Raw genomic sequence first — 27,329 nt, 5'->3', positions numbered from 1 at the left:
CATTGCTCTTCTAGAAAATAACTTAAAATAATTTGATACAAACACCCTCTTATCGAGGTGTGTTTTTTTCTACAAGTACTTTTAATTTAGTGTATATGGATATGTATATTGATGCAAATTTTGGAAAGTTGTGAGGTCAAAATTATTTTGATATATTTTTTACATTTAATTGATTATGCAAAAATAATTTATGTTTGGCTACTATAGTTTAAAAGTGATATCAAGATAATTTATGTTAAAAAGAAATTCTACGATAATTACATCGTATTTTTTCTACATTCTTACACACAGAAAAATTATATATAATATTTTTATCAGTGTATCTATTCCTATTCTAAGGAGTAATAAAATTCTTACTCCAAAAACATTTTCTATATATAAACTCTTTACATTGCATTTCTCTATACACATTGACTCTTCTTCAAATTTTTACATCAACTTACTCTTAACGAAAATTTCTTTTTCCTTTTTAATTTTTCGAAATGCATTTTCTCACCTAAATAATGTTTCAAAATTTTCAGCCACTATAAGAGAAAGGTGGATGGATCTCTTTAAAATTTACAAACACCTTTACCTTTATATTAATTTATCTATTTATAAATTATAATCGGGACGACTAAGAGTGACTTGAGTCTTGAGGTCCATATTTATCATGTTACGCGCATGATGGAAATCGCATAATTGACCTAATAATTGACCAAAAAATAGATAAATAAATAAATAAAATAATAAAAGCAATACTCCGTCAATTTCCAACAATTTTTTAAGTTAAGATCTTAATTTTAATAAATTTTAATTATTATATTAGTTTTTAATTTTTATTTTATTAAAAATGTTAACTTTTATATCAAATTTTAATATAAAATCAGACAAGTCAATTCTCATCTTTATTTAACAAAAATATAAAAAGTTATAAATAATTTTAAAGTTTTTATATCAATATCTTGATGTAGATGAATAATTTAATGTTTAAATTGGTTTGTCTAATAAAATAAAAATTTAAAAATTAATTTTATCCTTAAAATTTATTAAAATCTAGTGTTCAACATTTAAAAGATTAATTTTAGATATTATTCTAATAATAAAGACTATCAGAGATTTAGAGTGACATGTTAGACAAATTTATGTGTAGAAACCTTTTAGAAGAACATTTTCATTGGACAAGAATATTTGTGGAGATAATGAAGGTCACTGAAATAGTTTTATTTCACGATTGAATTTTTTACATAATGAAATAGAGAAATGAAATATCACGATGCTGATAAAACACTATAACAAAAATATTGACTATCGTTAAAATTATTGTTAGATTTAGCGTTGTATTGTATCGGCAAATTTACTTCAAATTTTTTAATAAAAAGGAGAAAAAATTTGTCGTCATAAAAAATTATCTCAAAAGAAGAGGATAATAAATCTAATAAAAAAGACGGTAAATTTGAATAGGGTTAATGTAAATATAATTTTATCTTATGTGTTTTTTTACCAAATTTTGAGAAGAATGTAATATGATTAATATTGTTTTAAATATTTCAATTACCATAATTTCATATTTTTAATTTGTATATTTGATATTTGATATTTGATATTTCACATCAAATTTAAAACATTATTTCAATTATTAATTATCGAAATGCATTGTAGATGGGCAAAAAAATATTATTTAAAAAAATACTACCGTCGGAATATATCGATGGTAACAGCCCAGTTAAATTTCAAAATAAATAAATAAAATAAAAAAAACCTTTTTCGTTGGCATTACCATCAGATTAGTTCACCGATAAGATGACGCGTTACCGTCGAAAAATTTCGATGATAAATTGTGACAGATTTTATTTTTTTTATAACTATATTCAGTCGCAGATTTTGACGGTAATTATCGTCGGACAAAATAAATTCGACGATAATTATTTATTGATGAAGTTTATATCGTCGGACTTTGTTTGATTTTCCAATGATAAATTCGATAATACTTAACATTTTTTTGTAGTGAAATTTTATACGGATGATTGAAATAAATCTCGAAACACATAAGTAATGTCTCAACCTTTCATTTGCTAACTAAAATTATGTCATCGTATTAGCATATGTTAATATACTTGAGAAAAATAAAGAGCATATCACTCTTTAAAAGGACCTGCTATTAGAAATAAGAAACACAAGTTTTAAAATTTTAACTTTTTATTTTTCTTTTTGAAAAAGCCTTAAGTAATTAACCTACATAACTAGGAAGTTATTCTTTTAAACTTCAGTCATTTATATAAAACATAATATAATAGAAAATTAAGATTGGTTTAAAGAGTATAGCACTTCTTGTTATTTAATTAATAAAAAGCGTTTAGTTTTTTTTTTTTTTTCTCGTGTTTATTTCGGCTACCCCTATTTTTACCGTTCCAGGGAGAGTTGTTTCTCTATAAAAGCCATTTGGTGTGTTCTAAACTTGTCATCTCAATATTTGCATTGCACTAAACTTACTAATACACCATGGGATCGTTATGGTCTCTTGTTTTTCAAACACATTTTCTTTTTCTTTTTTCATTGCTCTTCTCATTGTCCACTATCATAAACGGTCACCAATGTCATGGAACTGAAAGCAATGCTTTGTTGCAGTTTAAGGAAAGCTTTGTGATTAGTAAGTTTGCTTCTTATAATCATTTTAGCTATCCCAAAACTGTTTCTTGGATGCCAAGCATAGATTGCTGCTCTTGGGATGGTATCGAATGCGACGAGGTCACCGGTCATGTGATTGGCATTGATCTGAGTAGCAGCCAGCTGTATGGATCAATAGATGCTAATAGCAGTCTGTTTTCTCTTGTAAACCTTCAAAGCCTTGATCTTTCTGACAATAACTTCAACCACTCTCAAATTCCAACCAAGATAGGTAACTTTTCACAACTAAGATACCTCGATCTTTCTCATGCTAGCGAGACAACGTTTTCCGGTGAAATCCCGCCAGAGGTTTCCCGTTTGTCAAACTTGTTGTCTCTTGATCTAAGTAGCTTTACTGTGTTAGATCCTCCTGATGATCCACTTAACAACCAATTGCTACTCAGCATATCCACTCTAAGAAGCTTAGTTCAAAACACAATTAGGCTTGAAGAACTTCATCTTAGTTGTGTAAATATTTCATCATCTGTGCCCGATGTACTCACAAACCTCACATATCTGCAAAGTCTTGATCTTTCCCATTGTGACCTGTATGGTGAATTTCCAGTTGGAATATTCCATCTTCCAAACTTGACAACTTTGGTTTTGGCTGAAAACCATAACCTTAATGGTGTGATTCCTGATTTCCAGTCAAGGGCACTCGTTAGCAAGTTGATTATCCCTGCAACAAATTTTGGAGGTAGAATACCAACATCCATTGGTAATCTTACTTCTTTAAAATGGTTGTCCATTGCAGAATGCAATTTCCAAGGATCTGTTCCTTCTTCGTTCGGCAACCTCAATCAGCTGGTGCATCTAAACCTTTTTTCCAGCGGGTTAACCATTGGAACCTTCCCAGAATTTTTTGTGAATCTCACCCAGCTATCTTACTTAAACTTAGGAAGATGCAACTTAACTGGTGAGATACCATCTTGGATAATGAACCTAACATCTTTAAATCACTTGCGTCTTTACAACAATACATTTCATGGTGAAATCCCACACTCTCTTTTAAGAATGGACAATCTTACAACTGTTGATCTAGAATCCAACTGGTTGCAAGGGAAACTAGAGCTTGGATTGTTTTTGAAGATGAGAAGGCTTTCTTACCTTTATTTGTCTTACAACAAACTATCTTTGCTCAACAAAAAAGGTTCCTTCAATGCTACCCTTTCCCCACTTGAGGTCTTATACTTGGAGCAATGCAATTTAACTGGTGGAATTCCAACTTGGATAATGAACCTAACTGGCTTGCAGGAGTTGGCTCTTGATGAAAATTACCTTCAAGGTGAAATTCCTCACTCTCTGTTTTCACTAGAGAATCTTGCAACACTTTCTCTTAGTGATAATTCGTTGGAAGGAAAGTTTGAGAGTGACATGTTTTTGCAGTTCAAAATGCTTATTTATCTTTCTTTATCCGACAACAAACTCTCTTTGCTCCCGGGGAAAGGTTCTTCCAATGGAACCCTTCTTCCATTAGAAGTTGCAGGTTTGAATTCATGTAATTTGGTTGAGTTCCCATCTTTTTTGCAACACTTGGATCATTTGGAATCTCTGAGCTTATCAAACAATAATTTCATGTCAGTAGTACCTGACTGGATTTGGGAGAAAAAAAGTCTTCAAAATTTGGCCATTGCCAAGAGTTCATTGACAGGAGAAATATCTCCATTGATCTGCAATATAAAATCACTTGTGGTGCTTGATCTGGCGTATAACAACTTAAGTGGCACCATTCCATCATGTTTGGGAAGCTCTAGCCAATCTCTTCAAATCATGAAGCTAAAAGGGAACAAATTGTTTGGCCATCTTCCTCAAACATATGTCATGGGAAGTGCACTTAAGATGATTAATCTCGCTGACAACAATTTGCAAGGCCAGCTGCCAAGAGAATTGGTCAATTGTAGAATGCTTGAGTTTCTTGACGTGAGCTATAACGTGATCAATGACTCGTTTCCCTACTGGTTGGGATCACTTCCTGAGCTGAAAGTTATCGGCTTACGTTTTAATGAATTTCATGGAACTATTAATTGTCCAAGTATATGCACATTTCCAAAGCTTCACATTCTTGATCTTTCCCACAATAAATTCTCTGGAAATTTGATTCCAAAGATGATCAAGAATTTGAAGTCCATGACAACTTCCAACATAAGTCAATTAAAATATGAGGATTCGACTGTCAATATTGTGGGAAAAAATTGGCTTACTTATGTTACCTATTCATTCACAATGTCTAACAAAGGGGTTGTCACGGATTATGAGCGACTTCAGGAACTATTTTACTGCATGGTAGCCATTGATATTTCAAATAACAGAATTTCAGGAGAGATTCCATCTGTTTTGGGGGATCTCAAGAGTCTTGTTTTGTTCAACATGTCCAATAACTTCTTTACTGGTGAGATTCCATCTTCCTTTAGAAAGCTCACAAACCTTGAAGCACTTGATCTTTCCCTCAATAGTCTGTCGGGAAAAATTCCCCAAGAATTAGCAGAACTCACCTTTTTGGAGTTTTTCAATGTGTCCTTTAACAAACTCTCAGGTCCTATACCAGAAAACAATCAATTTTCCACGTTTGAAGGCAACTGCTTCGCGGGAAACCAAGGCCTGTGTGGGATTCAGTTGAAGAAGAAATGTGATGGTAATTGGTTTTTCCCGACAAGACTTGATAGTGATTATGACTTAGGATCTATCATTGAATTCGATTGGAAAATAATTCTGATCGGATACGGAGGAGGAGTTGTTGCTGGACTGGCACTTGGAAATGCTTTCGGTTTAGATATTCTTGCATGGTTAAAAAGTAAGAAATTACTTTGCTAGATTGCTTTTCTTACCCCTTTTAAGTCCTGTAGTAGTCTGTTTTGTAGTAAGAATTTCCTATATGCTCTTGTAATATGTGTAAGCCATTAAAAGTGATATAGTAATAAAAGGTTTGAATAATAAAAGAGTTCTTATGTTAACCTCACTGTTTAAAATTTAAGAGAAGAGTCTTTTATAGAGCAATGATACGAGGAATAGATGCAAGTCTGCTCTTACTATTTTTACTTGTGCGGTGGAAACATCATGTCAAGGAAAATGAGGATACAAAATCCTGTTTATAGCAGTGTATTTTGACCATGCAAAAATGGAATAATACATATATCGGTCTATAGCATGAATCACATGCTCGGAGGAGGAAAAAGATCTATACATGAACAAAATTGAGAACAAACAGCAACTCTTCATAATCATAAGGACATCAGAGCTCATCTTAACACAACATTTAATTTGCTTTGCACCTGATCTCTTACTTTCCACTGCGTTTAAAAAGATTGGGGTTGGGGTTTAGTAACTTCCCAAACAAAATAGACATTATAAGACCAAGATTGACTCTAAAAGAAGGAATTAAATAAATTTAATACCTGCAGATCGTTAATTTCATCATCAGTAAGAGAACGTTCCATAGACCTATATGCAATCCTATAGCAGTGGCTGGTCATTCCTTTCTTGTTGGTAAAATTGTCTATTAATTGCACCTACAATTTCAAAAGGCAAAAAAGAGGAAGGAACAGGTCAACATTTTTCATTTGGTGCATCAGAAAGGAAGAAAGAATGAGAACACCTAACTGATCCAATTAAAATTTTTCGGAAAAAGAGAAAGGAGGAGGAGGAGGAGGAGAAAGGGGGTTAGGAAAGAACAAACAAAAAACAAATAAACAAAGGAGAAGAGGCAAATAATTGACCATGAAAGGATGGTAAATGTAAAGTTGCTTCATTAGAAACCATGGGAATCTATTTTATGATTCCTGATATCAAGTTACAATTCATGCATATTGTGTTACAGCCTTTGCCAAGCAAAATGGTGTTGCAAATGCCCACTCCGATCTTTTGGTTGGTTTAGCAACTTGTTCCCTTAAACTGAATCACATTAGTTTCAGCTGATAATAATACTGTGAACAGATTATTTCAGCTTCTGCCTAACAATTTAGTGAGTTTATTATTAACGCTTGGTGCTATGATGACTTGGGAAGATATCATTACCCCCAATTTTCAATTCCAGATCAGATCACCCCAGATACATTTGCAATCCATTAGACATTCAGGAAACAGCAACACTGATAATCCACATACATTTAAATCCAAGAGAAAAGGTTCACTAGAACTTTCAAAGAATTACCTCTTCTACAAGATCCCCAGCAATTCCTCTGACAAGTTCACACAGATTGTTTTCAGTAAATGATTCATTGATCCAGAAACTGATGTCCTTGTAACAAGGTGGATACTGTGGAAGAAAAATAGAGAGAAAAAGAGTTAGAATTCTCAGTTAGAATTTTGCTAATTTCTTCTAATCGAAAACTGGACAGCCAACCATAAACAGCACATAAACCCACTAAGTTCCCGGCAAAAGATGAATGCCAGTAAGACTATTCAGTTGAAGACCCTCTAGTTTGAGATTTACAAATAGGATAAGCATCTTTGGGCAAGAATGAAACTAAACAAACAAATAAAAGCAGGAACTTGATCACAAAGGCCCTTGAACCTTGACATAGCGAAGCATCAAAACCACATTCCTAGATATCTCATCATTTAGATTTTAGATCATCAAAATTCTCACCACACTTTCTATCTTAACAACAAAAGAAGACATATAAATATAGTTTTCTATAACAAATTATGTGGGCTATCTTAACTTTGATAACATGGAACTTTCTCAAACACATTTCAAATGTGATAACATATCTCAGGAAAACAATATTCTCAGTGATGAATATACACTACACGGCTGATTAACAATAAATGTCAACACCTAAGGGCAAGCACACAGATACAGTGTAAAAGTTACCTTTGAAAATGGCTTAAATTTGACTCCCAACTGGCCCTCTGAGAACTGTGTTCAAAATATATCACCAAAGAAAATGACAAGAATAGCATGTTAGAGATCCTAAAAGAATGACACTTATAGCACAATAATGTGATTCTCAAGATTAGAAAATCATATATGTCTTCTGAACAAATCCAAAAAATACCTGGGAGGTAAATCGCTCATCATTTGACCAAAAGAGACGAATATCTGGTATGTCAAATAAAACCATTGCTAGCCTCTCCAATCCTAGGCCAAATGCCCAAGCAACATTGTTTGGCTTCCCATTTTTTCTTAGAATCTCTTGCTCTGTCACTCCACAGCCCAAAACCTCCAACCACTTTTCCTGGAATAAAAGAAAAAATAAGCAATATATAAAATTAGAATCAGAACAATACAGAAAGAAAATATGAGAGAAGAGGGGAAAGGACACAAGCCTAAAAATGATAAATAAAGGAAAGCCGATCACATTGCTTAAGCTGCATCTCTGAATTAAAGATGGTTGAAAAGTGTGAGTATTGACTACTAAAAACATAAATAGCTGGATGGCATGGAATGATCTAGTGACAAATGTTTAACTTTTGGTCATCTCCTAAGTCCTAACCTACATTTATTTAGCAATTTCATTTTGTAAACCCAATGTGTTAAAGAGATAATCTCATAATCATGACCATAGCATACCTTGAAGTATATTTCAAGTTCAAATGATGGATTAGTAAATGGGAAATAAGTATCCACCCAGCGCATTTCCACAGAACCTGAAATTAATCATTTAACTCCATGAGACAGAGAAAAGAGCAGATGGGAAAATATTACAGATAATCAGTTTGCAAGTTGGCTTAAAAGGACTATCAAAAGTTCACAACTAGACTGCTTCAAATATAATTTTCTAGCAGATTCTACCCTATTATTCCAGGAGTACAATAATATAACCATCCTAAAAACTTCATATTTCCAATTTCCTGTTGAAAGGGTTTTCTTTCTGCTCAGAAATTATGAATGAGCAATCCCATTAATTTATGATTACTTGTATATAATATGTATTCTCTTAGCTGAAGGAGACTTTGTTGGATGACTCCATAACTAGAATCATTCTACAGAGTCTGTTGAAATATCTTTCTATCTTGTCATGAATAATACAATATGCATGTACAGAGGTACACTGTATATGCAAATGCAATCAATATTTGTTTCTATCATTTACAATGATTAATCTACTTTCTTTAACTAATCCATCTTACGAGTCCTAATAAATTATCAATTTGCAGCAACTAGCACCAAAAAGTGTGTATTGGCCATTAAGAAATACCAAATAAATGGCGTGCTAAACCCTCAAGGCATTTCTTTAAGTCAGCTGCTGCAAATGATGTGCCATCCAATTCAGATGCCTCCCATTCCTCCGGAGCAAAAACACGAAATCCTTCCATCTACAGAAAAATAAAAATAAAAAGAGGAAATTTTATAAAGTTGATAATTAGAAAAAACCAGCTCAGTGTAGGGAAGCATACCTGATGGAAGACAGGATAATGAGTTGAATCAATTGAGTCCCTACGGTAAACATCACCGGTAACAAGGAAATGAGTGTAACCACTTCTCAATAATTCAGCCTGATGAGCACTTGTATGGCATCTCAAAACAGTTTGAGGGTCGACATAGTACGTATCATTATAGCTTCTACTCACATGATCTTCCGGAACCAAGACATCATCAAAATTCTGCAAGGACAAGAAGATCATCACACTGAAACAAAATGGAACATCAACAACAACAACAATCAATTTGCTAAACAAAATCTACAACAAGAACGACACAAAGCAAAAGCACAACTAGCTCTTCAACTGTTTCATGTCATACCTCCTTCACTGAAACAATAGGACTAAGATCATCGAACTTATTGTACTTATTTGAATAATTTGTGTCAAAATACTCGTATATTGCATTCTTGAGTATCCCAAGAGGGTGTTGATCTCTCCTATGGAGCTGCACTCCTAACTTTGAAAATATATTGTCTGGCACATTATTCGTAGGATCGTCCCTCACCACATCTATGTTACCACCAAGACAAACTAATCAGAATTCTATTAAGCACAGAACAAACATATCAACACCACAAAATTATAAACACATTAAACTGTGACAAAAAAAAAAAAAAAGTATAACATATAAAAATTGAAAAACTCAATCTTGGAACTTTCATGAAATCACTTCACTTTCAATTAGGCTTGCATTCTAATTGTAAACAAGTAAAACTCCTCTCTTTTGAAGTATCATGAAACACAGCAAGAGATTTCAGATCAAACAGCATATAAAAGCATCATAAACATCATTGAATTGTTAAGAAAAACAGTAACGGATAGCTCTGACCTTCTCTGTTAACCTTGACTCCGCCGAGGTCGAGCGCTGAGAAAACAGGTTGCTTCCATTTCTTGCGGGAAAGGTTGGGAGCAGAGATAGAAGCAGCTGAAGAGGAAGAAGAGAAGGACGAAGAAAAAGCGAAGGTTCTTGTGAGAAGATTGGTACGTTGACGAAAGAGAGAAGATTGGAGTTGCACGAAAGAGAAGGATAGAATCGTTGCCATGGCTTTCGTTCACTGTTCAGTGGTGTTTCAGTGCGAAGCGTTAAGCCTCACCCGCAACGCCGTCGTTTTTGGGTGGCCACAACACTTCCACGCACACAGAAAAGAAAGAGAAAGAGAGAGAGAATAAAGAATGCTGACTCAGCCCGTTTTCTTATCGGGTCGGTGATTCGGTTGCATTATTTTCTTACTTGATTTTTTTTGGTATTGGCTTACTTTAATTTTTATCCTCATAGTTATTCTATTATCAAAATGGTTTTTGTCTCTATATAAGCCCAAGCTCAACGCTACAAAAATAATAGTACGAGGATAAAAAGTTTCGTTTTTGTAGTATAAAATTTGGGCTTATATAGGAACCAAAAGCATTTTGATATTCAGGATTTATGTGGAATTGTCAAAACTGGTTTTTTAGTATTTTCCAAAAATCTCAACATTTGCAAATCACTCTCACTATTTTATTTCAAGTATCTAGGGACGAATTCAAATTTCTTTTTTTTTTTTTATGAAACACTAAATCTGTTGGAGAGTTTAGTGTTTTTTCAAAAAAACAATTTTTTAAGTACCAAATCAATGGGATTTTTAGTGTTTTTTCAAAATAAAAATTTAAAAAGCGTAATTACGGGGGCAAATTTTGTTTGTTAAAAAAATTTAAAAATAAAATTAAGAGAGACTATTTATTTTTTCAAAAAAGAATTAATAAAATGAAATCATTATTGGAGACGAATTTTGTACTACGTCACACACCCATAAATTAGTCCATACACTAGTTTTTCTTCATTTTATTTTATGAATTCAAAATTCTTAATGTTTTTTGAACACATTAATCTCTCTTCTTTTTTTCTTACAATTTACTAAGAAAAATTTACTAAGAAGATTTAAAGTAATAATAGTATTTTTAAAATTACAGTGTTGTCCTGAAGTGTCGCATAATCTATTGTTAGAAGCATGTTACACCCACGAACATGCCGTTCATATCTCATCTGAATCCGAAACTTCATTTTCCATAATCTAACCTCTCCTAAAATGGTACTTTAATTTCAACTAGAAGATCTTGATTGTCTTAACTCAATAATCAATGGTGAAGATCTTAGGTTTGACTAATTAATTAAGAGTAACAATGATTGGGTTTGATGATGAGCCAGGCTTAACCGTTGAAATAAAAAAAGTGCCACGTAGCACTCCATTTAGGGAAGGGACAGAGGAAAAATAGAAAGGTGTATGTGTTCATAATATAATTAAGGTTTGTGTTGCCTTGTGCATCCATTTTCTCTCAATTTCTTTGTCCCCTTTCTTTGTTTGTGAGAAAACTGGGGTAAAGAAAGAGAGAGAAAAACCACCTTCTTCATCTCTCTCTTTCTGTTTATTCTGCATTTTAATAATAATAAAAAAAAGTTTGGGAGAGATTTGAAGGTATTTGTTAAGGTTTGGATTTGTGTTTTGTTGTGGGGGCTGCAAACAAACCACCATGAATAATATGATGAGAAAGTTGAAAAGCATTGCTGCTGGCAAGACTTCTCTTCTTCCAGATTCTGTAAGCTTAATGCCTTTTTTTTTTTCCTAATTTAAAGATCTTAAAACATTTATTTTTAGTTTGTTTCTATTTTTCTTGTATTTTTTTTTTCTTTCAGATGTTTAACATTTATTTCATCTAGTAAAAAGAGGGAGAAAAAAACTGTTTCAACGAAAATAAAAAATGGGACATAATTTTAATCACTTTATGTTGTAATTCATATCATATTATAATTTTTAAGAGTCATTTCCTAATGAGGTTTATTATTATTATTTTGTTGTTGTTTTGAGGGAGGGGATGATTTTATGACAAATGGAGATAACTTTGGTGACGATATTGAAAGCAACGCAAATGATAGTAATGATAGGGGGCATCACATAAAAGAAGCTAATGGAACATCTAATTCCAAAAATGTAGCTAAAGAATTGCACGAAATCAAAATTAGGGATGAGAAAAGCAAAAACAACAATGGAAAGGTACTTAATTATTAATTAATTATCATTCAATATATTTTTTTTTTTCTATATAACATAGAGTACTATGTAAAATGTAAAATCATTTCTAACTCTCTTATTCATTGCAAAGTAATTAATAAGCACATACATACTTATGAAACAAGTTATTATTTTGAAAAAGAATAATAATAATAACAATAATTGAGGTGGTTGTATCCAGGATATAGAAGCAACAATAGTGAATGGTAATGGAACAGAAACAGGTCAAATAATCACTACTGCTATTACTGGTCGCGATGGACTATCAAAACAGGTGATGTCTTCTTTCTTATGGATCACATCATCACTCCATTAATTAATTAATTATTTTGGGCTAACAACTAACTCTAATTAATATTGATGACTATGTTAGACAATCTCATACATGGCAGAACGTGTGGTTGGTACCGGTTCTTTTGGTGTTGTTTATCAGGTATTCATATTCATTGCATCATTATTGTTTTATTGAAAATGTTTGGTAATAAAAAAAATTAGTCAAAAATAGTTATAACTTACTTTATTTAATATTCATTAATTGTTATAATAATTAATAAATGTTAAATAAAGTAAGTTCTGACTGTTTTTTTTTTTTTTTTTGTCTTCCTATTATTATCATTATTTTATTTTATTCACTTGTATGTATTAGTATTTATACAACAGAAATGTTTGTTAATTAATAATTTTTTATTTATTTTATATTTAAATTAATACTAGAATTTTTTTTACTAAAGGTATTGACTTTTGATCTCCTAGAATTTAAAAAAATCTATTATATATAAACATATGAGAAAGATTTGGTGTGTGTATATGTATATTAAAAGATATGCTTTATCATATATAATCCATAAAAATTATATTTTGTTTTATCCAATTAAGACTTGAATTCAGGATTATTTTAGTTTAAATATAAAATACTTGACATCTTTATTAATTTGATATTTATAATTATTATTACACATATTAATTTATAATAATTCTTATGGTTTGAATATATATGATGTAGGCTAAGTGTGTTGAAACGGGTGAATTAGTTGCAATAAAGAAAGTGTTGCAAGACAAGAGATACAAGAACAGGGAACTGCAAGTGATGAGAATTCTTGACCATACAAATGTTCTTAAACTAAAGCATTGCTTCTATTCAATGGCAAATAAAGATGAATTGTACCTTAATCTTGTTTTGGAGTATGTTCCTGAAACTGTCTATAGAGTCTCAAAGCAATATGTCAGGGTGCACCAACATATGCCTACAATTTATATTCAACTATATGCATACCAAGTAAGTCTCAAAATTATTCATACTTCAATTCCATCACTTTTTTTTTTCTTTAAATTCTCTTTTTTATATTGACTTTTTTTTCCTTTTGGTAAAACTCCTTGTAGATATGCCGTGGTTTAAATTATTTGCATCATGTGATCAATGTGTGTCACCGTGACATCAAGCCCCAAAATCTCTTGGTATGATATTTTACAATTTTACTTAAATATTTTAATCTGTTGATTTCGTCAAAATTAGATTTTTTTGCATATTTTTTAAAATCTTAACTTTTATTGACGGTCTGTTCGTCGGTAATTTGTCGTCTCGCGTGATAATTTGTAATAGTATAGTAACAAATAAAATTATTGTTCATTGAAGATTTTTATTACTTATTTTTGTCAAATTGTTTTACATATGATAGGTTAACCCCCAAACTCATCAGTTAAAGATATGTGATTTTGGGAGTGCAAAGATGTTGGTATGTATATGCTCTTATTTTTATTTTATTTTTTATAATCAAATTAAAAAAATCTTATGATGTGCCTAATAATGTTGTGATATTATTGAACTTGAATTTATTATTTTAGGTGCCTGGTGAACCAAACATATCATACATATGCTCAAGGTATTATAGAGCTCCAGAACTAATTTTTGGGGCAACAGAATACACAACTGCCATAGATGTTTGGTCAGCTGGTTGTGTTTTAGCTGAGCTTATGTTAGGACAGGTTAGAAACCTCTTAATTTTATGTTAGATAAATTTAATTCATGGTATAAAATGTTTTTTTTTTATTAACTTCCTTTTTTTTTCCTTTGATTCTTTCATTATTTCTAGTAGATATTTATAACCAAATAAATTTTTAAAAATAGACGCTTGTTAGGATTGAAGATAATAATATTATTTGAATTTTTAAAATAGATTCTGCTTATAATTAAATAAGGGTTTAATTTTAATATATTGTAAGTATAAATTTTGACATTCAATTACATCCTTCCTTTTGTTTCATATTGATTCTTATTTATGAAAATGATGTCTTATTTGCAGCCAATGTTTCCTGGAGAGAGTGGGGTGGATCAATTAGTAGAGATTATTAAGGTAATAAAGTTGTTGTCTTCTTTTTTTATTTTTTATTTTTATTTATCCATCGTTGTCACATTTAGGTATATCGTTACATCAATATATCTAAATGTTACATATTTTGTTGTGATATATACTTTAACAAACGAATTTTCCAACAAAAAAAGAGTAATATATAAAATATTAAGACTAATAATACATTATCAATAAAATTTATTATTTTTTATCGATATTTACCAATTCTAAATCTTAAATACTAAATTTTAAATTCTAATAATATAAAAAATAAAATATTAATTTAAAATATATATTAACTAATATTGATAAAAAAGTGCTCATTCTCTAAGATTTTTTAAAATTAATAAATGAATTTGTTTTATGGTGATTGGTATAATATCTAAAAATATTTGTTTAATTTATTATAAAAAATTAAAAATTAATATTAATATAAAAAAAATAGATATTAAATAAATTAATAAATTAATATTTAATAAAAATAAATAATTATTAAATATTTAAAATTTATCATAAAAAATAAATTAAATAAATATTAGACACTAAATTATAGACTCTATAAAATTCACTTATTTCTTATTGCAAGTGCAGTCTTACATTTTGTTACTTCATCTAATAAGGGTAAATATCTGACATATATATAGATTTTGGGAACACCAACCAAAGAAGAAATAAAGTGCATGAATCCAAATTACAACGAGTTTAAGTTTCCGCAAATAAAAGCTCATCCATGGCATAAGGTCAGCAATAATCTTTTGTTTCTTAGTTCTCACCTAACATTTGTAATTTAATTATATAGTAATTGATAAATATGACCAACCGAATATTTAATTAACTATATTATTAAATGATTCAGGTTTTTCCCAAGGCAATGCCTCCTCAAGCAATAGATCTAGTCTCAAGGATGCTTCAATATTCACCTAATCTACGTTGCACTGCTGTAAGAAACTTAATTAACTGTTAGAAATACTCTCTCTTTTTTTTTAATTTAATTTTACCATTATTGTAAATAAATATAATCACTGTAATTTTATTTTATTTGTTAGTTGGAAGCGTGTGCTCACCCATTCTTTGATGATCTCCGAAACCCTAACATAACCTTGCCAAATGGGCGACCACTACCACCTTTGTTTGATTTCACAGCTCAAGGTAATTTAAATCTTCTTCTAATTTTACTTTTTTTTTTTCTTTGTTAAATACGGGTTATTTAATTTAATTAGTTTTTATTTCGAAAAAAGTTTGAGAACTAGTAATTTTAATTGATATTGATGAGTATTTTTTGCCAGCAGTCTAAACATAACACAGTTTTAGCAACACTTTTAAATATTGTTGACTGTTGGTCAAAAATAATAAATTTATTGTAAAATTATTTTTATTTTTTGTTTTTCAATCGCTATTAGTTTAAATAATGAAATTAAATGAAATGATGCAGAACTAGCGGATGCACCCGATGAGTTGCGTCGACGTCTAATTCCAGAGCATGCAAGAAATTAATTGAAGCAATTGTGACACATTATTTGTAGATATGGTTTTTTGATGATTAATTAGATATTCAAATTAAACCAGCAATGTTTTCACATACATACATACATATATAATATAATATTAATAATTTTATTATATTATATTATATAATATATGTATGTACATATATATATCTTCCATAACAGACAACAGTTTAGGTTTCTTTGCTGTCCAACCTATGCACAAACATGACACAAAATTATGAACCTTAACATGTACACCTCACCGTGTAATAACCTCTTTATGATGGACCATTTTAAAGACCACCATCCATAATATCAAGAGACCATGTTGTTATTAATTAGTTTATTTGATCAATTGTAGGAATGTATGGTTGGGGATAGGGTTACATTGTTGTTTAATTAAGTAGATTTTTTGATCGATGTATACCTCAATTATCAAATATAATTAATTAATGATCAGTTCTTAATTCCAATCCTTTTATCCCCTATTTTATATAGTGCGTTAAATTAAAACTTCACTGTTTTTCTCAATGGATTATGTGGAGTATTCAGGTCATTATAGATTCTTTTTGGCGTTTGTTTATTTAATTTATCTTGTTTTCATTAAAAGAAATGAAGACGCAATTATGCTCTACAAATAAAGTTTAATGCTTTGTAAATATATGTTTGATGACTACTAATAAACATTCTACGCGTTGTATAAATTAATACAAATTTTAACATTATTAATTGAGTGAAGATGGTATATTCAAGAAGCTAAGACCCAAAAACCTTTTCAAATTTAGACTAAATTAATGCAATTTTATAATTTCAGAGACAAAAATATGCAATTTATCAAAGGAAAAAAAAATCATTAATAAACGGTGGGAATGGAATGATTCAGTTGAATATCACTATTTAACAACTCATACCAATTGAAACTGACCCACAACATTTGAAAAGTCCACGGCCAATGTTAATGCTTTGATTTAATTATTTGGTTCGTCCGTTGAGTTCTCATAAAAAATATCGACTTCTGAGTCTGAAATATATATTCTGAATGGAAAAGTATAGGGTACTAACATATTATCTGCCAACTTCTGCCAACTCTTATTTATAATTGTGTTTCATGGAAGTGTGTTCGTGGATATGTCTAATAATTAATATATTTTAAATACATATATAAAGAGACACATTCAGAAAATATATCTATAAAGACACTTCTATTAAACACAGCTATAAAAAAGACATTTTTACTAGACACATCTATAGACACATCTACGAACACACTTCCATGAAATACAATTATAAATAAGAGTTGGCAGAAGTTGACAGATATGCTGTTGGTAACGTAGCGGAACCGATTCTGAATTAGTTACTCTTTAAAACAAACAAGCAAACAGAAACCAACAAATTTTCAATTCCTTGTTCCCAAAGAATCCCATTATTCCATTGACTACATTGAATCCAGAATATAATTACCTTCATTTTAAACATTAAAACCCCTTTCACAATCAACCCCCCACCCTCCTTTGCCTTGGAAAATAATTTAGAAAACTTTCCTCTTATTAAAGTACATAAAAGGTAAAATGCAGCAATGATAATGCAACTTTCATTTTTTATGATGTTACTCTTCATGAGTGATTTTTTTATGGTATATTTGTATGAATTTATAAAAAAAATAACATTATCAAAATAAAAATAACATTATTGTTTTTCACAAAAAAAGATTGCATGAGAAATAAAAAGGTTATATATACAGATTTTTTTACCTTACATATTATTAATTAGACATTAAAATGTATCATATAATATTTTTTTATTATAATTAAAATTTATTTTTTAAAATTAAAAAGTTCTTTTTGTATTCTTATTTTCCTTTGTAGCTCCTATCTTTCTTTCTTTTTTTATCTATTATTCTATTATATATTAGTACTAATTAAACTATAAATTTTATAGGTCTTGAGAAAATGAGAGTTCAAACTAAGGCATTTTTTTAATGTTAAAACAAGTTATTGAACAAGCAAGAAATTTTTTCATTTTGCCTTTAATTAAAGAATGAGAGAAAATGACATCAACGTGCATGTATTTTGGTTCAACTTAAATATAATAAGATCTAGTCTAGTGTCCACCACAATTATGGTGGAGTTTACTATAATGATCAATATGATTATCAATATTAATTCAAAAACAAAGACAAATTAACTCAAATCGGTTCTATCTTCAGACAAACAAAACTACAATTCTGAACTTAACTAAACCAACTAAACTAAGAATGTCAGACCAAATCAAAACCAATACTAAAATTCAAACAGGAATAGAAACAATATTTTAATTTTTCTCATTATAAGAAAAGTGTTGAGCATCGACAGATTTACTAGCGGAATAGTAAAAATTATTCTACGATATAACTCTCGCCGGTAATAAATTACCATCGAATTTTTTAATCTTCCGATGGGTACGTTAGATTCTGCGACTGATTATTTATTTAATCTTCCGGTAATTTTGGCGCTCTACTATTTTTTTTCCGCCTATTTATCGTCAGATATTGTCCCGGTAAATTCGACGGTAAATCCTTTTTTTTACGCAATAGGTGGTCAAATTCTTTTACTTTTCATTTAAACTTATTTTTTGTACAATTAGTAGTCAAATTCTGAATAATAGAAACTAAATATAGTAAATTAAATATCAAGTGTACAAAAAAATTAAAATATACAATGAAACAGTCTACAACAAAACTCTAATATCATCTCCCTGGTCGTCCTGTGAGGCGATAGACTATGTGGTGATGTCGGTGCCGCCCCTGTAGCAGTGCCGGTGGCACCAACAGTTTTCCTACCATTGGTCCGCATCTGCTCTTGGTACACCATCATCTGTTGCTCCATCTGCTGAAGCCGCTCCAGCTACCACCTTTATTTCAGCCTGAGAGATTCTGTGTCTGAGACGCGTGTGAAGATCTCCTGATACTTCTCCTCAGACATTATTATTTGGTGCAAATTTATCAATAGAAAACTTAAAATTAGTAGTTTGCTAAAAAATTATTTGAAATTATCTATAAACTTCAATCATATTTAGTTTTTTTAGAAATTTCGACAGAATTTCATCTATAAATAGAATGTGTCACAAACTTTATCTATCAACAATAAATCCTAAATAATTCACAAACAAACCAATATGAAATTATATGACGTAAGCAGAAACATCCATTAACAATCAAGTAGTATGCATATAAAATTAAATACTACAAAAAAATACTAATTACCGTCAGATTTACCGTAAAAAATTGAATAAAATATGACGGTATACCTATTACCGTCAAATTTTGCGTCGGTATTCATTCAATGAAATAAACCTCGCCGGTAATAGAATACCGTCAGATTTTTTCATCCGACGGTAATTTCCGTCGAATTTAGCGATGGAATATTGTTAGAAAGCACACGATATCTATTGAGCGTTACCGTAAAAATTTTTTCGACGATAACGTTGGCGTCATTTGATATGTCTTCGCGCCATGTTACTGTCGAATTAATACGACGGTAATGCCGACGGAAATGTTTTTTAATTTTTTTAAAAAAATTTGGTTGGGCTGTTACCGTCAGTATATTCCGATGGTAATTCCAATGGTAGTCATTTTTTCATTTTTTATGCACTTTTTCATCCATATGTAATATACCCTGATAATTAATAATTAAAACAGTGCTTTATACTTGCTATGAAATATCAAACATACAAATTAAGAATATGGAATGATGGTAATTGGAATGTCTAAAACGATGCTAATTATATGACGTTCTTCTCAAAGTTTGGTAAAGAAATACATATTATAGAATTATATTTACATTAGCCCTATTCAGATTCTTCGCCTTTGTCCTCTAGTTCACCATCCTCCTCTTCCGGTGTAGTTTTTTTATCATCAAACTTGGCTTCCTCCTCTTCGTCGCCATCAACCCCGTCGTCTTCTTGAAGATCGCCATCCTCTGGTTGTAATGCATTGGCATGTAGAACAAGGTTGATGATGTCATCATCCATAATAGCTGAGCTAAGGTAATCCGCTCACTAGTATCAAGCACCATTTTCGAAGGAGTTGGGTCATCAATCTGGTATAAGGCTCTTGGCCCTCTGTCCTATCATCAAACTCAATGCGGCCTTTTGGCTTATTCTTAACTACAACCATCCAACTAGACTTGCATGAACTCGGATAAGGCAAATAGTATACCTGTCGTGTATTTTGAGGTAGAATAAAAGGATCGTAGTACCTATACTTTCTGGCTAAATTAACTTCAGTGATATCGTAGTCCTTGTACTTTCGTCTTTCTTCTCGCGAACTTGGATCATACTATTCACATTTAAACACGCACAGCTTGTGTAAGACCGCAGATTTTCAGAAATTATATTATAATATTTATTTATGATTTTAAAGGAAAATAAATTAATCTAATTATCTCTAATTTATATTGAATTAGTATTATTTAAAAATAATTTATAAGTTGATAATTAAATGGTATTTTAAAGATAATTATTGTTGGGTTAAATTTGGATTTAAATTATTACCCTCTCTTTAATTTTTATTAAAATTTCTATACTACCTTAACCCTAAAATCTCCAGTTTCACACACAAACCCTAATTCCCAAACTTAGCCTAACAAAACCCTAATACACACAACCACATACTCCCTTATTACTCCCTCATTAGCATCGCCACCCCACCCCCCTTTCACCCTCTCAAACGCAACACACATAACCCACACTCCTTCCCTCATGCACCCACACACTATGAACAGAGAAGAGAATGGGAGAAGGAAGAAGAGAGGAAGGGGAAGGGGAGGTCGATGCCAGCTTGGTGCCGTTGCCGCCATCGCGGATGTCGACGCCATTGCCGAAGCTCCCTGTGATGCAGTCGATCTACTGTCATCACCGCTATGTTCAGGGCCATCGCCGAGGAACCCGCACGAGAGAGAAGGAGCTGCTACCATTGAAAACGCGAGGAAGGAGAGGAGCTGTCACTGCCGTCGTGCTTTATTGCTACCAGCTCCATCGCGTCTGCATGCTATCACTGGAGGGATCTTCATCGCTGCTGTTGTTGACACGTGAAGGGGAGGATGAGCTCGTCCTCTCCGCTTCTGCTGCTGTCGAAGCCAGGCTCGTCGCCGTCACCACCCGCGAAGCTGAGGGGAAGCCGCTATGGCTGGAGGAGAAATCAGCCACGCCATCGCGCCTCTGTCGCCAAAAACAACGCTGTTGTGGCCGGAAAGCACTGGCAAAACTGGCTGAGTTAGAGCTACTACCACTGGTAAGGGTGTTCTTGCTTCTGGTTTCCATTCTTTCGATTTTCGGGATGTTGTTGTCACTATGTTGTTGCTGCAGTTGTCGCTGAGGTTTTCTGTCATCACTAGAGCTCTTTTAGTTTGTTCTTTGGTTCTTCTCTGAATACAGTAAGTCACTCTTGTCCCAAAATTCTTACCATTGTTATTTTGTTTTAAGTTATTGAGTTTTACGCGATGTTAATATCTCAAGGTTGAGTTATTGTGACTGCATGCGGTATTTGATAGCTATTGCTACCACGATAGCGGTCGGAATTGTTGTTGCTGCTATGAACTGAAAGAAAAAGGGGGTTCGTTGTGTTTAATGATCACCGAGTTCAATGATTTGAGGTAAGGGCTCTTTCTTAAAACCCATATTATTTCTAGAAATTGTTATAACTCGATTTTGAAATAAAAAATATGTTTTTGTGGTTATGTGAGTCTTATGGGTTAAACTGAATGGTTTTGGATGGATGTGATTGTCATCTGATTTATTTATTGATTAATTAAAAAGGCTGAATATTCTGATTTGTTGATTGAGTTTGTTGAGTTGGTTGCTATTGAACTGGTTGCCTGATAATGCTATGTTTGTTATGGGATTGAATTATGCTGAGTAATTGATAAAGTTGGGGTTTAATGATTAAATTGATTTCTTGAAATTAGTTTCTGGATTGTGATAAAATAATTATCAAGTGTTTGAACGTGTTTTGATCATTGCGGCTGAATTATTGTGATTGATGAGATTGGTTGTTTAAATTCTGGATTTTTGTTAATTTTCTTGAGTTGGTTTGGTGTTGTTGTGATAATGATTTATTAAAAATGATTTGAGATTTGGAAATGGTTTGATTTTGAAAATGGTTGAGAATAGTTTGAGAAATAGGTTGGTTGGGACCCGAAGAGGGTGGAAAATTCCGAGTTTTAATGGAGATACTGCCGAAATTTTATGAGAAGTTGGAAGTTTCATTTTGGATAATTTGATTAAAGAACTATTTTATTTGATTTTGATTTTTACTAAAGAATGGAGTATAAGGCATTTAGCGAATTTTAAAGTATTATTGAAAAGTAAGTGATTATGTTTAAATTAAGATTTATAATTGGAAATTAAAAATGATTTGAATTTTTTGGAGAAGAGTTTTCCTTTAAACTTAAAAAGAAGTGAAGTTGATTTGAGGAGTATGAGAACCATTTTGAAATCTTTGAGGATATAACAAATTAAACTGAGTAATTTTTCCAATAAGAATCTTGTTAAATATAATACGATTAAAGAAAGTATGTGATATTAATTGATTGCCTGGTAAGGACGGTGGTACTATCCCATTTGCTCAGTGCATTGTGGATTCATGGGGATGGTGATTTTATCCTCTCCACGATGAGGATGGTGGTGTCATCCCACTCACGGTTTGAGGACGGCTATCCTTGTGATAAATATAAATATAAAGACTTATGACTTTGATTATGATTGAGTTTGATTATGATTCTGAGCATGATTGACTGTGAATATTATTGAAATGTGATTACTGAATTGGCAAGGACGGTGGTTTGTCTCGCTTGCGTGGCAAGGTCTATGTGTTATCCCGCTTGCGTGATATGATTTTGAACGCAATCTCGTGAGGACGGTGATATGTAACACTCACTTGAGATGTTGTGCATACGGCTCAGTGGGGATGACGATACGTAACGCCCACTTGAAACCTTTTTGGCACCTACACTAGGCAAGGACAGAGGTCTCATCTCACTTGTCCAAATGGTTTCGGTGTAACAGTGGAGACGGTGATACGTAATGCCCACTTTTTCTCGGATGAAAGGTGAGACGACACTCTCCGTTGATGTGAGATGGCACACTCCTTTGTTTGGCACGGTTTATACCTCTAGAAGAAGGTGAGACAACACTCTCCGTTGAGATAATGGTAATATGATTTGTAGAATTCTTCCTAGAGATGTTCACCAAGAGACCGATCCGGGGTGTCAACCAAATTTTGAGTCGGGTTTGGCAAATAACCGACACGTGAGCTCATGGCCACTAGAACAGGCATGTATCATACTGCATTTGTTTGAATTTGCTTGGGTCTACATAATTACTTAGTTTACCTAATTGAATATTCTACTAATTGCTAATTGTACTACTTGTCATAATTGCTCTCTATGTGTGATTGTTCAACTGTCTGTGTGATTATGATTCGCTGGCTCGGTTTATGGTGGTTTTGAGTGTTGATTTAATTGTGTTGAGCCAGAGGCCATGATTTGATTATGTGTTGGGCCGGAGACTGTGGTTGATTATGCTTTGGACCGGAGACCGTGAATGGATGAATTAATGGTAAGTAGTGATATATTATGGAATACTTTGTAAGTGAAATTTGTATAAGTAAAATATGAATATGAATTTTTGGTTTATTAGTTATTGTGATTTGAAAAGACCCATAAGACGAGCGATAATCACTACGGTTGAAACCGATCTTCCTTTTATATATATATATATATATATATATATATATATATATATATATATATATATATATATATATATCCTCTTGTGACAATTTTTAAAACTCCTCTGGTGAAACTGTTTGATTAGGTTATCACCCCCTATAGCTCTCTATTTTTTAGGAAATGGACGAGAAAGACTATGAAGATTTTGTTAAGCTGCGCTATATCTGTTTTAATGCCTTAGTTATTATTTTTTTTCTCTATTATTATTATTATATATTGTAAAGAGGGATAGGAGTTGTAATAAAATATGTATGAATTTGGAATGTAACTTGTACGAAGGTTTCTTTGATATATATATATATATATGATGTGCTGTGGTTGAAGTGTATGTATGTATGATTATGTAATGAAAGAAAAGAAAAAGTATTTTCAATTTTCCACACGAAGAAATTACAGTTTTCCGTTTAAAGGCTCCTATTATGTAAAGATATATTTAAAGTCATTGTAATACTTCTCGCTATCAGAGTGGCACAGCCAAAAGCGTAACGTTCTGGTAGTAAGGGTGTTACAGCTTGTATGTAGTATAATAGAAATACTCTAATTCAATTATGTTGTGCAACACACCAAACTAATCAGAATGAACCCCGCCTGAATCCCCATAAACTCAAACTCCGGTGTTATCTATTTTCTTTCCAATTGACCACTGTAAAGAATGGAACCAATATCCATTAACATTGTATATTGGGTAGCTAGTGCCCTTGTTCATTGGGCCCAACTAAGTGCAACTAGTTCCAAATTTGTTGTGTCAGTTAGATACACACTAACGTATTCTTTGAACCAATGTGGGAAACTGTTCAATAAGGTATCAGGATTTGCCTCTTGGAATAACCTATATGATAGAATAGGAGTTAGAAGTTTTGATTAGATTAAAAAGTTAGTATCTTACAGATTGCAATATTTATGAAGACTTAAAAAACCCACATGAGGTAGGGTGAAATCTGGTCACAGTTAAGCAACACTTGTAGGTATGCGACATCAATTTTCTTCTGCTCCAACCAGTAATCATTGTCCGCACCCATTGCAGCCCCTTCGAGAGCAAAGATTGGATACGTTGTTCGACTTGATGAGGATTCTCCCTTCCCATCATTTCTTACAACCCTTGTTCTACATGACTCAATATGAAGCTGAAAATAGTATGAGCGAAATGCGAATGTTTTCTTAGCTAAGAATGTTTCGCATATGCTGCTCTCAATCCGAGCTTTGTTCTTCACGGTGCACTTGAATGAACCAATCATCCTCTCAAATGATACATCCACCGAAATTGGACCGGACCACATAGTATTGCTTCGTACAGTAGGTGGACTGCTAAGTGTTCCATAATATCAAAAAAATAGAGGAAATATCCTCTCTAGCTTACAAAGTATGATGGAAATGTTCCTGTCTATGACTGTGACATCATTAATGTTAAGTTTCGTAGAACATAACTCCCTAAAGAATTCACTTATTTCTGTGAGGGGTTTCCAGATGTTGGTTGAAAGTTCTCTGAACACGACAGGAAGCAAAGACTCCATGAAAACGTGGCAATTATGACTCTTTAACCCAACAAGCTGACCCTGTGATACGTTTGTACACCTGCTCAAGTTAGAAGCGTAACCATCAAGAAACCTTAATAATCTTATCCACTTACAAATACTTTGTCTCTGGTCCTTCGTTAGAGCGTATACCGCCTTTGGTTTAGGCCACCTCCCGTTATCAAGTCTCTTTAAATGCAAATCTGACTGACTGCAAATGTCCACCAAGTCTAACCTAGCGTTATTGTTATCCTTTGATCGCTTATCGTCCATTATTGTGTGCATGATGTTATCAAACACGTTTTTCTCAATGTGCATCACATCAAGACAATGTTGAACCAAGTTGTCATTCCAATAAGGCAAATCCCAAAATATACTCTATTTAGTCTAATTATACTCCTTGCCATATCTCGGAGGTCTCATACCTGTCCCGTTATCGACGATCCTTGGCATTCTACTAACACGATGCCAAACTTGCCTACTAGCCAACCTCACGGGTGCCCTTTGGTGTCAGTTGTATTCTTTTTGAACAAGTTCTTGTTGCGCCGAAAAGGATTATCCATGTCGAAGAATTTTCAATGGCAATCAAACCACGTGTTCTTACCGTCATTCATCAACCAAAATGCTTTTGTATCCTCCATGCAAATGTGACATGCCATTCTGTCCTGAGTGGATCAACCTGACAATATCCCGTATGTAGAAAAGTCGTTAATGGCCTACATTAATGCAGCACACAGTTAGAAGTTTGTCTTCGTCAAAATATTATACATTTTTACCCCATGGGTCCTCAACTCATCCACCAAGGGCTGCAAGTAGACATATATTTTGTCTTTTGGATTGCTGGAACTACATATGATGTAAGTCAGGAACATGTATGAGTCCTTCATGCACATTTCGAAACTCAGGTTATAAAGTGTAATCACTACAGGCCAACAAAAATACACATTACCAAAATTGGAATTTGGTGCGAACTCGTCAGAGCACAAAGCTAGTCTAACATTTCTCGGCTTGCTCTTAAATATAGGATGGACCCGATCAAAATACTTTCAGGCTTTTGTGTGACGGATGCATCATGATTCCATCATCTCTCTTGTTGTTACTATGCTAGGTCATGTGAGGGGCCGAACTCATTGATGCATACAATCATTTCAGAATAGGAATTAAGGGCAGATAATAGTGCATCCATTTCATTAAGGGTACCCAAATTATAATGTTAGCTGTAGTTGTTGGTTTTTTTTGATATTTCATTCTCCCCAAATTCTAATTTGGTAATTGAATTATTCATTGATTGCAGACCATTGATAAAAGATGGTGTGATTTTTTTGTTTGGACAAATGTCAGGCAAGAGGCTGTGCTTGCAAAATCAGAAATTGTTAGTTACAATGATAACTAGAAGATGAACTTTGGTTGGAGGCTGAAAAAGTTAGAATCTAATATTAGGAGTCAAAAGTTTATGATCTAATTATTATTTCTGATTGTTTCTGTAATGCTATTGTTCTTACTAGTGGTATTTTGTATACTTTGAACTCAATGTTAAGTAATAATGCGATTGAAATTTGGTATATGTATAATATTTTCATGAATGAAAAAAAGTTGCTGCACATCTAACTGTGTTATCCAATCTTTTCTAGATATTCAATGTTTTTATCAAATGATAAAGGTAACCTGAATATATAGCAATAGAAAAATATAGTAATTATTTTAATAATGCAAACAAAGTTATCATTCATAAGTTTTAATTAGATTACAAAGCCATAAACAAAGTACTGCTAACAAAATAAACATAACAATAGGTTTGGTAACAAATCAGCCATAAACATAAAGTTATCCTAACAAAAGAAAGGGCTACAAAATATAAACGAAAGTCATGAGATTTTTTTTTGCAAACTATCAAATTACCCTATACGAAATAACTCCCAACAAAAATGCATGTTAGACAAAAGTCATCAATTTTTTTTCTATGTGCCTTGAATTCTGGGGTGGGAACAAATTTCAAGAATTTGGCAAGTCTTGCAGCTGTTCCTGAGCTAGCACCTTGTATGGGATTAATTGGGATAGGGGCAGAAGTTGGTGGTGGAGATGATCTTCTCTTTGGTGGCAATTTATCTAGTCTTAAGTTAGTGAGAAATTTTGAATTAGTAAGAGATTTTTGGCTTAGTTT

The 27,329-nt window shown here is 32.2% G+C and overlaps 3 protein-coding genes across 4 annotated transcripts; 2 read left to right on the top strand and 1 right to left on the bottom strand.

The window, feature by feature from the left end:
• The first annotated feature begins 2,481 nt into the window (after positions 1-2,481).
• On the top strand, positions 2,482-5,587 carry LOC107637055 (receptor-like protein 49). The gene is made up of 3 exons (XM_088484943.1): positions 2,482-3,274; positions 3,344-3,386; positions 3,606-5,587. The coding sequence occupies exons 1-3, from the start codon at positions 2,482-2,484 to the stop codon at positions 5,455-5,457; spliced, it is 2,688 nt and encodes an 895-aa protein (XP_088341069.1). The 3' UTR covers positions 5,458-5,587.
• Positions 5,588-5,643: 56 nt separating this feature from the next.
• Positions 5,644-10,245, bottom strand: LOC107639827 (phenylalanyl-tRNA synthetase class IIc family protein). Its single transcript, XM_088483483.1, has 10 exons — positions 9,842-10,245; positions 9,332-9,522; positions 8,986-9,192; positions 8,787-8,904; positions 8,159-8,235; positions 7,644-7,823; positions 7,460-7,504; positions 6,794-6,898; positions 6,039-6,152; positions 5,644-5,933 (listed from the first exon to the last, which is right to left on the bottom strand). Exons 1-10 carry the CDS (start codon positions 10,053-10,055, stop codon positions 5,883-5,885), a joined length of 1,302 nt encoding a protein of 433 aa, XP_088339609.1. The 5' UTR covers positions 10,056-10,245; the 3' UTR covers positions 5,644-5,882.
• A 1,049-nt stretch (positions 10,246-11,294) lies between these two features.
• On the top strand, positions 11,295-16,364 carry LOC107639826 (shaggy-related protein kinase theta-like). Of its 2 annotated transcripts, XM_016343440.3 has the most exons (13): positions 11,296-11,583; positions 11,853-12,038; positions 12,238-12,330; positions 12,430-12,489; positions 13,060-13,332; positions 13,437-13,511; positions 13,733-13,789; positions 13,899-14,039; positions 14,357-14,407; positions 15,049-15,144; positions 15,261-15,344; positions 15,451-15,553; positions 15,837-16,364. In XM_016343440.3, the coding sequence occupies exons 1-13, from the start codon at positions 11,518-11,520 to the stop codon at positions 15,896-15,898; spliced, it is 1,347 nt and encodes a 448-aa protein (XP_016198926.1). In that variant the 5' UTR covers positions 11,296-11,517; the 3' UTR covers positions 15,899-16,364. The 2 variants fall into 2 exon arrangements, with proteins under 2 accessions (XP_016198927.1, XP_016198926.1); XM_016343441.3 differs by lacking the exon at positions 11,853-12,038 and having other exon boundaries at positions 11,295-11,583.
• Positions 16,365-27,329: the final 10,965 nt, after the last annotated feature.

This window comes from Arachis ipaensis, chromosome B4, assembly GCF_059453495.1.
Source record: "Arachis ipaensis isolate K30076 ecotype BB chromosome B4, ASM5945349v1, whole genome shotgun sequence".
NCBI lineage: Eukaryota > Viridiplantae > Streptophyta > Magnoliopsida > Fabales > Fabaceae > Arachis > Arachis ipaensis.
The sequence above is the reverse complement of the archived record's forward strand: the minus strand, read 5'-3'. Positions and strand labels throughout refer to the sequence as shown.

Bases quoted from the DNA above. Each gene is read 5' to 3' on its own strand.
- LOC107639827 (XM_088483483.1), bottom strand. From the start codon at position 10,055: ATGGCAACGATTCTATCCTTCTCTTTCGTGCAACTCCAATCTTCTCTC. The intron at 6,153-6,793 runs GTAATTCTTTGA...TTGAAATTGTAG, and splicing joins CTGGGGATCTTGTAGAAGAG to GTGCAATTAATAGACAATTT. The intron at 5,934-6,038 runs GTATTAAATTTA...TTTTAAACGCAG, and splicing joins ATGAAATTAACGATCTGCAG to TGGAAAGTAAGAGATCAGGT.
- LOC107637055 (XM_088484943.1), top strand. From the start codon at position 2,482: ATGGGATCGTTATGGTCTCTTGTTTTTCAAACACATTTTCTTTTTCTT. The intron at 3,275-3,343 runs GTGTGATTCCTG...CAAATTTTGGAG, and splicing joins TGAAAACCATAACCTTAATG to GTAGAATACCAACATCCATT. The intron at 3,387-3,605 runs GTTGTCCATTGC...ATCTTTAAATCA, and splicing joins AATCTTACTTCTTTAAAATG to CTTGCGTCTTTACAACAATA.
- LOC107639826 (XM_016343440.3), top strand. From the start codon at position 11,518: ATGAATAATATGATGAGAAAGTTGAAAAGCATTGCTGCTGGCAAGACT. The intron at 15,145-15,260 runs GTCAGCAATAAT...TAAATGATTCAG, and splicing joins AAGCTCATCCATGGCATAAG to GTTTTTCCCAAGGCAATGCC. The intron at 15,345-15,450 runs GTAAGAAACTTA...TTTATTTGTTAG, and splicing joins CTAATCTACGTTGCACTGCT to TTGGAAGCGTGTGCTCACCC.